Consider the following 13,578-nt stretch of genomic DNA (forward strand, 5'->3'; position numbering starts at 1 on the left):
TATATCTTTTTACTAGAAAAAAAAAATTTCTGAAAAAAAAAATCACAAAATCTAACCCAATTAAAATAATTTATTATAAATGTATATTATAGAGATACCCTTATCTCATAAATGAAAATGAATGGTTACAACACCACACCAAAAACAACGCTTATCCGCACAATGGACGTAAATTTCATTAGTATGAAAAAACACTCAATTGTGAATATGGTGGTTATAAGTAGTTGCTATCGAAAGTTATCGTCGGAGTTGTTATGTAACGTTATACATTACAACATATTTGGGATACTCGATTACATCATATTCAAAATACTTCATCACACAGTATTCGACGATACATCATTACATAACATAACTCACCAACAACCGTGAGCAAAGAGTGTGTGGTAGTGATCGATGGCAAACGATAGGCGATATTTAATTGTGATGGGTGACTTCGAAGGCCAAAAGTTATAATTAAATTTTCAGTTCAAAACAACACTGAAACCGTTTAAATGAAGAAGGTGAATCTATTTATAACCATTAAGAGAGAGATATTTGATCTATTGACAAATAACTATTAAAAATCACTTAATTGATTGACTCATCGATTTCTTTAATCATACAATTTCTTTTTTTTTTAATTTAAGAGTCGTAATGACTTCAAATTTAAGGGAGTTTAATCTCATTGGATTTCTCATATATCAGATTTAAAGTTTATTTTACCATCCAATTAATGATCCTGCAACTCCAAATATACTTGAATGATTAGATCCGAGCTTGATAAGACTCAATTTGACCAAATTTCGCTTGCTGAAATTAAATCTCACAATAATCTTGGATTTGAGCATGTATCCTCTATTTTTGCTAAAAAAAATGCCTTAAAATTAACATCGAACACTAAAAATTTGTTCATGACATAATCAAGAGGAAATATTCCAAAACAAATTGAGATGGAACATTAACAGCACAAGCATTCAGAGGAAGCCAAAGTCACCTGTAATTTTACCAGAAAATAAGAATACATTAACTGAATCATCCTGAGAGCATACCCACATGCATTTCATGTCCAACAACTCCTCAACCTGAAGTTTGATTAAATGATAAGCAATGCATAAACTATACAGCATACCCACATAAATTATACAGCTCAAATATAACTTCAATCCAGAAATTTCAACCAATAAACATTTCAATTAAATGCATAAACTATGAAATTCCTGCAAAAAAGTCCAAACACTTGTGCATCAACATTGACGTTCAGTGTCGGGAAGCCAAGCTCAATTAAACCAAGTTGGCGGCAGCGAGAACATCTGCTAAAATTTCAAAGAATCAGTTTTACACCTTTGAAGCAAAAAAGAACTGAAACAATAAAAAAAAAAGAATGGAAGGATTACAAACAGACCACTTAATTCTTATGTATTTACATCTCTAACTTCCAATTTTTATGAAGATGCCGCCTCACCTATGCATGAAAAGGTATTTTCCACTATTTAAAAGTTAAAAGGTATGAAAGATTTAGATCATATAAATGTAGAAGATAAAGTTTAGGTGTTAGATATGATACATAGGGATACATAGGAATTGAGTGGTATGCATGTAAATGTCCGCTTTGACTATAAAATTGAGACATTTTAATCAAAACTGACTAATAATATACCTTTAATCCTCTTCCATAGGGACATCTGGAATATCCCACCTGTCTTCCTCAATTGGCTTATTTAATACAGAGATGAGAGGAGGTGATAGCTAGTCAAGGAATTTAATCCATGAATTACAAGGCAATATATGAAAGTGAGAATTTCAAGCAAAGGGCATAAACAATGCAATATTGACATTGTCATAAAACATATTTATGTGCTTCACATGTAAATTAGTAATTACAATACAAAGCATCATACTAGAACTACTAATTTGCAACAGAGATAGTGGGAATTGTCCACCACATTTGCTTATAATTCATAATATTTGACAGTAGCATATATGATAAATAATGATAATTATGGTCTTGAAATTTATATGGATCCCAATGTTGGGCTATAAAAAAACAGTTGATATCCAAATAGAACGTGAAAAAAAACAAAAATTTGAAGATGAACGTGTCACAAAATTAGAAAAGATTATGTTAAATGAAAAATGTAAAAAGTGGCAATTACACACAGACCACCCAAAACTTGCTATTTACAAATTAACCGCCTCTATCATACACTTTTCAAATTTTCACTCAAATATCAAAATTCACGGTAAAATCCTACCCAATATTTTTCATTTTTATCAAATTCTCAATAGCTTGATCGTGGCACGTGTAAATATGTTGGTTAGAAGTTCAAAAAAAATCATTGGGGTGCATAATTTGTAAAATCAATGTGTCGAGCGGTTTGTATGCAATTATCAATGTAAAAAATAATATTTGTTGAGGATATAGTGATAGAAAACAAACTTAGGCGCCGTTTGATATGTTAAATGAAAGGTAAGAAATGTACTTGATAGAGGAGCCGCTAAAGAGATTATGAGAAAATAAAACTAATCCAATATTACATGCATATAATTGCTTAAAATGATTTACAAAAAAATGCTCAACACTCCAAAGAAAATACAACCAAACAAATAAAAAATGAGAATTAATAATATCAACCCCGAATAGTTTGAATAAGGCACATGTATATCACATTGAAGTTAAATTGTCCCCAAACAAAAATAACTGTGAAGAAGAGAGAGAGAGAGAGAGAGAGAGAGAGAGAGAGAGAGAGAGAGAATTCATGATAAAACACAACTGATATATTGCATTTTTATGAAATTCTCAATGGTCTGATCATGATGTGCGTAAATGCAATGGTTCTATAGTTCAAAAAAATCACATGGGTGCTAAGTTTGTACATAACAATGTTTTAAGTGTTGTTTAAGTAATTATCCCAAAACAAATATAACTGTGAAGAAGGAGAGAGATAGAGAGAGTCTATGAAAGGAGCAATTACAGAAATAACTAGACTTCTAAAGCAGAGCATCAAACCAAGGGTTTTTATTAAGAATCATAATAATTTAGAATGGATAAAAAGACTAGAACAGAGAAACCGACCAAATATTGGTTCTTGGTATTCTAGAAATAAATCTTTATAAACTAATAAAGTAGCATTAATAACTGACCGTTGACCTCATTTTTGTAGACATTCTTCTCTTGACCACTCTCATATCTAGCCCTACGCTCTCTTCAGGTGATTGGTCTTGGCTTGACTTGACGACTTTGGTTGGTTGAGATGGGTTTAGGTTTGGTTCAAATCAAAATCATAAAATCACTTAACATCAAATAAAATTTGAATCAAAATTAATTCAAAACAAATCAAGCTAAATTAAAGTCAATTCAAACAAAATTTAAAAAAATAATTCAAATCTAAATTAAATTTAAATCAAACTAACATTGAAACTAATTCGATATGAAATGAACTAAGTAAACCTAAACTTGAATGAAATAGATATTAATAAAAGAAATTAAAAGAAGTTATCGATACAACTTCAATCAACTAAACTTAATAAAATTAAACTAAATTAACTTCAAATAAATCAATATAAAACCAAAAAGCACTCAAACTAAATTGAATTAAATTCATTAAACCGTAAGCTAAGATAAATTTGAGCTTCAACCCAAACTTAAGTTAAACATTTAACTTAAACAAAATTAAAGACCCGTTTGGGGCAGCTTATAAGTGCGAACGACATTTTCAAAACGCTGCTTCACCGTTTGAAAAACACGTTTCAGCAGCTTATCCGAAAACACGGTTGGGTTTTACACTAAACGCAGACCACGGTCATGTTTCAGGACAAACACAAGCTGCTCCAAACGCACCCTAAGTTTATTACTTAAATCATAATTAACTTAATTAAAATTAAACTAAATCAAATTAAGTTAATTAATTAACCTTAATTTAATGCAAAACACAAATTAAACTAAAACAAAATAACTTCAAAGTTCCAAAATACAATCGACCCAACTAAATAAAATTGAAATGCATCTAAACACTATTCAATTTCTTAAGTTAGTGTCTCTCACTTATCACATGTGTCACCTATCTTATCTGGGTTAGGGAGTTATGAACAGTGGAACCCCCTCCCTTGTGCGAAAAATTATTCTATGCATGCAACGTATGGAAGTCTGCATGCGATGATCAATTAGAAAATACCACGTGGAATCCGACCCCACTATTACAAAATATGTAAATTCCTTATTTTTTAACTCCTGCGGCCCGACCCTACCCGACTCTCCTTTTTTTGAAAAATGAAAAGCATAAAGGCCCTATCCTGGATTTTCCCCCATCTTTTATTTTCCCACTTTAGGGTTTGGAGCTGCCGAAATGGATTGCTCTCTCGATGAAGACAACGACAACGACTTCCAGATCCAAGTGAATTTAGCTTCGCTCAGAACGTTTTTTTCATCTTAAACACATTGTTGCGGTTTGGGTTCTACGGTTTGTGCGAGTTTTATTTTTTGATTTAATAGATACTTCTGGCATTTGTCTGGGTTTATTGGAGATTTAATTAATTGATTTAATAGTTACTTTAGTTGTTTATCGGAGGGATACTTCTGGCATTTGTCTTATTACTTGTGTTTAACCAGTTGTTTCACTGGGTTTATCGGAGTGTTACTTTTGTGGTTTTCAGTTTATTCGAAGTTGTTGTCGTTGTAACTGTTTACGTTATGCTTGCATTTAGGCCGGGGTAATGGTGTTAAGTGTTACCACGGTATTATCTTGACAGTATTCTCGTGTTACTTTTGTTAATAAGGGATGTTGGTGTTATAGTGGGGCTATTGTGGTATTATTATGATTTTATTGTTGTGTCATTGTACTGTTGAAGACAATTTTATTGCTTCGTTTTTGTGATTTTATTGTTATGTGATTATGGTGTTATTGTCATTTTCGTTTTAGTAGACGCGCTCGTTTTACTATAGTGTTCGTATTTTGAAAATTTATTTCTCTTTAGAACATTGCATTTCTATAACTTAAATCATTGCATGCAGAGAAGGAGTAATAAGGGTGAACAAAACAAGTACTGTTTTTTGAACCATTTGATACAAATTTGTGGGCAATGAGATAAAGTTATTTAATGACTCATTGAGGGCTTTGTTAGAATCATGGAGAAACTGAAAATTACAATATATGTAATATTCATTTTAGTGGAAGGGAGAGTTCCTTGATTGCTCGGAAGAAATGAGATGGAGTTATTTAGTGATTCAGATAATCTTGAAAGATAAGCAGCCAAAAAATCATTTACATCAATGATCAAAGGTTGATTAAGAGGAAGTTTCAGGCTGTTCGCACCTTTAAAGTTGATGAAGTTATATAATCTGATATAAATGCTGGCGATGTGATTTTTATTGGGTAATTCAAGGTAATGTGTTTGCTAAATTGTGGAAAAAGAATAAAATGTTATTGTAAGTTATGATGTTTTGAACTTCTTAAGTCTCATGTGACTGGTGTTCTAACTGGTTCATTTAAATACGAACACTATAGTAAAACGAACGTGTCTACTAAAACGAATATTTAATGACATTACCTTGAATTACCCAATAAAAATCACATCGCCAGCATTTACATCAGATTTTATAACTACCTCAACTTTAGACGAGCGAACAGTTTGAAACTCTCTTAATCAACTTTTGATTATTTATGTGAATGATTTTTCGACTGCTTATTTTTCAAGATTAGCTGAATCACTAAATAACTCCATCTCATTGCCTCCGAGCAGTCAATGAACTCCCTCTTCCACTAAAATGAATATTACATATGTTGCAATTTTCAGCTTCTTCACTGACTCTAACTAATCCCTCAATGAGTCATTAAATAACTCTAATCTCATTGCCCACAAATTTAACCAACAGAGTTGGAGCTGAATCTACAAGCCAACGGACCGACCTCCCATTTGCTTAATACTATTGATGCGACTGTCATAGATGTCATAGATGTATTAAACGGTGTTTATTGTTATATTTTCGCTATGTTTATTCAACTGCCAATAATATCGTGATATTATTAGTGAATTATTCAAGTATTATTGTTATATGTTTCGTTATGTAATATTATTGTTTTATTGCGGTGTGATTAAAGTGTTATTAACAGTTCTGTTTATTAATATCACGATGATGTATTAGTATGGTTGTATTATGGTATTATTCGAGTGTTATTGTGATGGTACTGATGTTATTAGCTTGTTTTGCAACCGCGGTATTTTTGTAGTGCACTTCGATGTTATCGTGGTTTTGTTGTTGTGTTATTATGTTTTTATTAAGTCGAGTATTAGTATGGTTGTATTACGATAACATTCGAGTATTCCTTAAAATTTAAAAATGTTTTTATTACGTGGGACCCGATTTTACTCCCGCCCGAGCGCTCTGAATAAATTGAACGAAAATAGAATACGAAAGGTCTACCGAAAAATACTTCCGGAGAAAAACCGACAGACGCATCACCTCTTTTGCCATTCGCGATCTGTTTAGGGTTTTGATTCTCCGTTCAACGGTCGAAGTACATTCGCCAGTTCACCATTAGAGTTTAACTTATCAAGATGGAAACCGAGCCTTCTGAGATGGAAACCCAAGAAAACCCTATGACACAGTGGAAGCCGAAGAGCCATAGAAAATGGAAACTAAAGATGAGCCGTCGAGAATGAAGTTCGATGAACAAAACAAGATAAAAGCCAATGACCGTAGGAAGAAGGTTATTAAAGAAGGTTCCTCCAGGTAATATTTTATTTTCTTTGAAAAGATTATCAACATTACGTGATAATACGAGAACATATCCTAATTAAAATGCATTTTTTCTTCTAAATAATACCATGGTAAAATGCAGTTAATACCGTAAGACTACCTAAAATGTAATAAAACTATGGTTCCTCCAGGTAATAGTTATTATTACAGTGATAAAATGAAGTTCTTTTAAATAAAATGCAGTTCTTTTAATTAAAATGCAGTTCTATAAAAAACCTGATTAATACTAAAAAATAAAGGCAAATAAAACTGTAATAATTCTATAATACTAGTTAAACAGTTAATACCGTAATATAAAAGAAATATAACAAACAGTTAATACCATAATATAACTGAAAAATAACCGTAATAATATCATAATAGTACAAGAATAATACCATCAAAATATAACCTTAATAATACTGAAATACAACTGTAATAATACCGTAATAATACCGTAGTATTACGTGAATAATACCACTGAAATATAACCATAATAATACCATAATAATACAACCACACCCGAATAACACCTTAATAATGACATTGAAATGTCATTGAAATAACGCCTGATATTTTTTGCATTATATTTTTTTTGTAGATTTGTGAACCCAAGATCAATGAACTGTAAATGCTGGTCATCTGTAGTGAGAGATGTGCTGGATAAGGTCAGACATTCAATATCTGAGGACACGTGAAATGAGCTTAAAGCAATGTGTAGAGAAAAATAGGGCGAAGAAAAACAAGAATCGACACAAATCCAGAAGAACACAGAGATTTAACGAGGTTCGGCAAAGATGCCTACGTCCTCGGGAGCAGAGCGGCGAGTTCCTTTTAATATTCAGAAAAGAGTTTACAGAAATCAGGGATACCTCCTGGGGTTACTAACAGGCCTATTTATAACCCCAGGAGTAAACCTAGGCACAATATGTAATTACAACATTACCCCTGTACCATACCGCGGGGCTTTGCCCCCGTACTTATAATTTTTGAATTAATCATGCAATCGGTTCCTATATTGATTGAATGATAGATTTTCCTCTTTGAAATTCTTTTTTATATCAGGTTATGTAGATTTAGCGACAACACTTACCAAAAATATTGATCATATTTTTTTAAATTTTTAGTAAATTCGATTTTTCAGAATTGGGAACTTGAAAAAAAAAATAACTTAGCAGTTGTAGATTTAATTTGAAAATTTTCTAAGATTACATATTCATTGCATGTTTAAATATAATTTTGAACTTCATAAAAATTGCCTTGCATTTGTTTAGAATCATAGATTAACCGATTTTGTATTAATTATATCATTTACTTATTATGTTAATAGGTTCAGTTATGTTTTACTTCTAATTGACATCATAATGCAATCTTAAGCTTTAATATTAAATCGATGTAGAACATCTTAGGGTTTAGGAATTTATTAACTTGTATTTAGAATTAGTTGCACAAAATCCAGCCCACTAAAAATCCAGTCTACAAAACCATAATTTAGGCAATTATCTGTTTTTTTTGGACGAAAATAGAAAAATAAAAAATTATATCTTATATGATAATTTAATAGTTATTTATGAGAAATAACACACACCTCCGAAGCCATAAAATCATATATTTGATTGAAACTCGAACTTTAATAAACAAATTAGTTTGTATCAATTTTAACAGAATTCTATCACATAACATACTTTTTATAAAAAAATTAGAGAATATGAGTAAACAAGACAAGAAAAGGCGAAATAGGAGAATCAGGCCTCATGTTACTGCAGGTGATGACTTGCCCATTATTTTAGAAAGCTAGAAGCATTCCAACCAAACATACATTGAATCAAAGTAGAAATCAACACCCAAATTTCTTATTTGCTCAAATCTCCATATTTATAATATCAAATCCTCCCATAATTTACAGCAAAACCCCGCTAATTGTGTTGATTTTATGTCAACTATATCTATTAATTAAATGATGTGAGGTCTATAAATAGATAGGCTTCGGATTGTAATTTATAATTTTGATTGACTTAATTTTTTTTTCTTCTACTTCCAATCTTGTGTCAGCAAGTTGGTACAAATGCTATAAATTAATTCCAGACGGGGCATCGATTTCTTGCTTAGTAACTCCTTTTCTTAATTTATTTCTTCTAAATATTTTGTTATTGCTTTTCAGTATTCATGAATTTTGACAGAGGTGGGATTCTTATTGTGGTGAATTTACTTGTGATTGCTCATTGATTTTAAATGCTTTGAATTTTTCATTGATTTTCTTTGAATTTATTCGATTGCTGCATTGTTGTTTAGGTCAAATTCTAGTAGTTATTGTTTAAATTTAAATAAAATGAGTTTTTTTGGTTTATTTATTGGTTTCCGATATGTGAATCATAAACTCCATTATACTTATATGCATACATCATATCTTTCTACTTGCATTCGAAACTCTAATCTTAAATCATCTTGCATCTAAGAATTCAAAGATATTTGTGCATAATAGAGTCCTTGGAACTTTATTATGGTTGATACTTTTTTTTTATTGCACCCATGCTACTATTTTTGCATAAATTATAATTTGTTTAATATTTCTTCTGGTATGATGATGGATGCAACAGATAATCTTGGGTTCTTCATCAGTGGCTCGTCGGCATATTTTATCAGAGATGGGTTATGAATTTGAAATCAAGGCTCGTTCTGACTTAGGAAGTATGCTTACTGTTATCTTTTTCGTGTTATTTATTTTTATTATGGTTTAGACTGCAGGTATAGATGAAAAAGCTATTCGTAAAGAAAAGCCAGAAGAGTTGGTAAGAGTTTTAGCCGAAGCGAAGGTATGTACTTTTCTGAGCTTTGCATTACTGAAAGCATTTTTCATTCAATATTACTGTTAGAAACTATTCAACCATAATTGGTCAGTGATTATGGTTTTTCCACGTTCTCGTTGATTGTTTAATATTGATAAAATATTTTACTAAAGGGAACTAGATGCTATGGTTTGAGATGAAACTCCCAACAACCAGACTAAGTGGCTTGCATGTTGATGGATGAATACTTGCTTAAGCACTACTTTTTATTAGTTAATGTGATCTAATTTATTGATTTACGACTTAATTAATTATAAATTACGGTATCAAAATGTTGAACCATTGTTTTTTCATCTGATTATGGAAATATTTGTCTTAACCCAAGCACTATCTTTCATTCCATTTCAAATTTAATGGTTGCTACATAACAAGTATTCATTACTTTTGTATGAATTCTGATGGCTTGCATGTGGACTTTTAGTGGTTGTAATCACAGAATTTTTTTGGGGTTTTCTGATATCCGGGTTTGTTTGAAGGATAGTTTGACTTGCTGAAAATGGAATAAAAAGTGAACGGAACGTATTGTATTTGAGAAGTAGTGTGTTTGAAATATTTCAGTGTTTGGCTTGGTGTAAAATAAATGCGAGCGATTACGACCCAAGAATTTGTTTGTCATTGCAAGATTTTTTTCGTATAAATTATTTGATGTTCCCAAATAATATTTTTTTCAACCTCCTGCTAAAGTGCAGTGTATCATTTCAGGCTGATGCTATTTTGTCTAGGCTGAAGGTTACAGATTACAAGAACATTGAGCCGACACTCCTCATTACGTCTGATATTGTAAGTCTCACTTTTTTTATTCTCTCAGTTGGTTTTTTCTTAGACGCTTCCACACTTTTTTTTTTAATTTTTTGAATATGAATTGGAGATAGAATTATAGCTTTTAAGATTGTTTTTTATACTAAGATTTTTAACGTTATAAGTTCTTATGCTCCTCAAGTATAGATATAGGTTATAAGGAAAATTTTGGAATGACTTAGAAGAATTAATACAAATGACACCTCTTGAAGAAATAATTTTTATTGGAGATTTAAATGGATATGTTATTAGAATTGTAAAAGTTTTTAGAAATATTCGTAGTGGCTACAGTTTTGTAGTGATTAATGAAGAAGATAAGTCATATAAGATTTTGCTTTGGCTTATGATGTTGCTATTGCTAGTATTCAATTTAAGAAAATAAATGAGCGTGTTATTACTTATTAGAATGGATATAATAAAACACAAATTATCTATTTTCTTATGAGAAGAAGAGATGGTCGAAAATGTAATGATTATCGGGTTTTTTTTAGTAAGAATTTAAGTACTCAACATCTATTATTAGTTCCGAATTTTAAGATGAAAAGTTGTAAGATAAAGAATATTTGGAGTCATTGTAATGGAATTAAATGAGGGCACCTAAAAGACAAATAAAATTATTATACGAGTGAACTTCAATATTTCAAGATTTGAGAAATTCATGATGAAACAAATTCTATGTGGGATAAAGTAACAAACATTATTAAACAAGTGACAAAATATGTACTTGGAGAATCAAAAGTAAAAGTTTCTATAAATAAAAATAGGTAGTGGTGAAGAAAAGATAAAATATAAGTTATGTTATAAAAATTGATTTAAATAGAAAAGCTTAGAGAACTTGAATAAATATAGGGTTACCCGTAAGGATTCTAAGAGAACAATTTATGAGGCAAAAAATTCTGTTTTTAGTGATTTTCATAATAAATTATATACTAAAAATAATGAAAAATATAGGTATTAACTAGCCAAACAAAGAGAAAGAAAAGTAAATACTTAATTCAAGTAAAGTGTATTAAAGATGAAAATCAAAGTGTCTTTATTAGAAAAGATATTCAACATAGGTGGGTGAGCTATTTTGATAAAACTTTCAATGAAGTTTCTGAAAATATGACGGACCTTAGTGATCTTAATATCAAAAAGTTTGGGAGGCTTTAAAGAAAAGAATACGTGGAAAATCAGTTGGACCTGATGTTATCCCAATTTTAGTTTGGAAATATTTAGAAGATTTGAGAGTTTCTTGGCTTACTAAACTCTTTAATATTATTTTAAAAACTAAAGAGATATCCTAGGAGTGGAGGAAGAGTATATTAGTCTCAATTTTTAAGAATAAAAGGGAAGCACAAGAGTTTGCAAATTATAGAGGAATTAAGTTGATGTGACATACTTTCAAATTATGGGAGAAGGGAATTGAACATAGGCTAAGACGTGTTACAAAGATTTCTGAAAATCAATTTGGATTCATGTTGGGCGGGTCTACTATGGAAGTTATACATTTATTGAGAGGTTTTATAGAGAAATGCAGAGAGAATAACGGGGATCTACATGTGATTTTTATTGATTTATGGTTTCAAGATAAATCTTATGGAGAGATCCAGAGAATAAAGGTGTTAATATAACTTATTTTCAAATCATTAAAGATATCTATACTAGAGTTGTTGTGTTCGAACAAAAGGAGGATTGATCAAGTATTTTCCTATTTCATTTGGATTACATCAGGGATCGACTTTAAGCCCATATCTTTTTGCTTTAGTTATGGATGCTCTTATTAGACACTTACAAGAGGACGTACCTTGGTGTATACTTTTTGCTGATGATATTCTTCTTGCGGATAAGACTAGAGAAAGTGTTCGGGATAAACTTGAATTATGGAATCTAAATTGGAATCTAAAGGCCTTCATTTGAGTAGAACTAAAACTGAATACATGGAATGTAATTTTAGTAGTAGTAGCTCTTGTGGCTGAGTTGTAACTATGGGTCATCAAATCATTAAAAGTGTGAACTTCTTAGATTTCTCGGGTCTATTGTTCAAAGTGACGGTGATATAGATGAGGATGTTATTAGTTGAATTCAAGTTAGTTGGTTGAAGTGGAAGAATGCATCAGGTTTATTGTGCGATAGAAAAGTATCGCTTAGATTGCAAGGAAAATTTTACAAGATGGTGATAAGACCTGCAATGATCTATGGCGCAGAATGTTGACCTTTAAATGATAAGCATAAAATAAAGTGAAGTATTGCCGAGATGAGAATGCTTAGGTGGATGAGTGGCTTTACACTTAGAGACAAAATGTGAAATGAATATGTTTGTGATAGGGTTGGTGTAGCTCCAGTGGCGGACAAAATTAGTGAGAATCGTTTTAAATTGTTTGGTCACATCAAAGGTTGATCATCTGATATCCAGATAGGAGAATATATGTTTTAGATTTGACTTACGTTAAGAAATGCATAAGTAGATCTAGAAAGAGGGCATGTTGTATAAAAATTTATCTTAATTTATTAGAATTAAATGAAAATATAACGCTCAATAGGTGACAATGGAGAAAAATGATTCATGTAGCCAACCCCACTTAGTGTGATAAAGGCTTGTTGTTATTATTGTTGTTTCCTGCTTACATATAGTATTTTGTGTCATTTTAGCAAGCTATATAGGCATGAATGGCTCCTATTTGGATAGTGGTTACAAATGTAAATTTAACCCCTTGTTATAGGAAAGGGGATCATTACATTCTGATGAGACCATCATGTAAGGATCACACCGTAATATTAGCTGGTCATGTGATCACTTATTTGAACCAACTTTCCATTATAATATATCTTCTGATGGTAAACTAATCAACAATTTTTTTTTTTTTTTTTTTTTTATGAAAAAAAGAAGAAAAAAAAATTTCCCTTTTTTTTTTTTTTCAAAGAGGAAAGAAGAAAAACAAAATAATAATAATAATAAAAATTTCCCTTAATTAAGGAATTTTACTTAATTAAATTTGTTTAATTAAGCTTCCCTTAATTAAATGCCTTAATTAAATGCTTTCACTTCCCTTTCCAATGCAGCAGGCGGATTCCTTGCAGCCTTTACCGGAAAAGAATAATGGAGGGAATATTCCTCCGCTCCTTTCCTTTTTCGCGATCAGCACCAAGCTTCCTTCTGCGGCAACTGCGGTGTCTGCTCCCCGATCGTGTCTCCCGCGAACCGCCGAGCCTTCAGGTCTTCGCCACCTCGCGCCGGCC

At 31.2% G+C, this 13,578-nt stretch overlaps 1 protein-coding gene across 3 annotated transcripts in view; it reads right to left on the reverse strand.

Annotated features, from left to right (window-relative positions):
* Positions 1–970: 970 nt before the first annotated feature.
* The window catches only part of LOC110022664 (bystin), a 30,209-nt gene continuing 17,601 nt past the window's right edge, over positions 971–13,578 (reverse strand). For 2 of the 3 annotated variants that reach the window (XM_020721725.1, XM_020721727.1), the window contains exons 12-13: positions 1,640–1,721; positions 971–1,292 (exon numbers count right to left, since the gene is read on the reverse strand). In XM_020721725.1, coding sequence (XP_020577384.1) covers positions 1,642–1,721 — 80 coding nt within the window. In that variant the 3' untranslated portion in view covers positions 971–1,292; positions 1,640–1,641. Of the gene's footprint in view, positions 1,296–1,639; positions 1,722–13,578 lie in introns of all 3 variants that reach the window. The other variant, XM_020721728.1, reaches the window with a different exon arrangement.

The sequence above is a fragment of the Phalaenopsis equestris genome, unplaced genomic scaffold (assembly GCF_001263595.1).
Source record: "Phalaenopsis equestris unplaced genomic scaffold, ASM126359v1 Scaffold000202, whole genome shotgun sequence".
In the NCBI taxonomy this organism is placed as follows: Eukaryota; Viridiplantae; Streptophyta; class Magnoliopsida; order Asparagales; family Orchidaceae; genus Phalaenopsis; species Phalaenopsis equestris.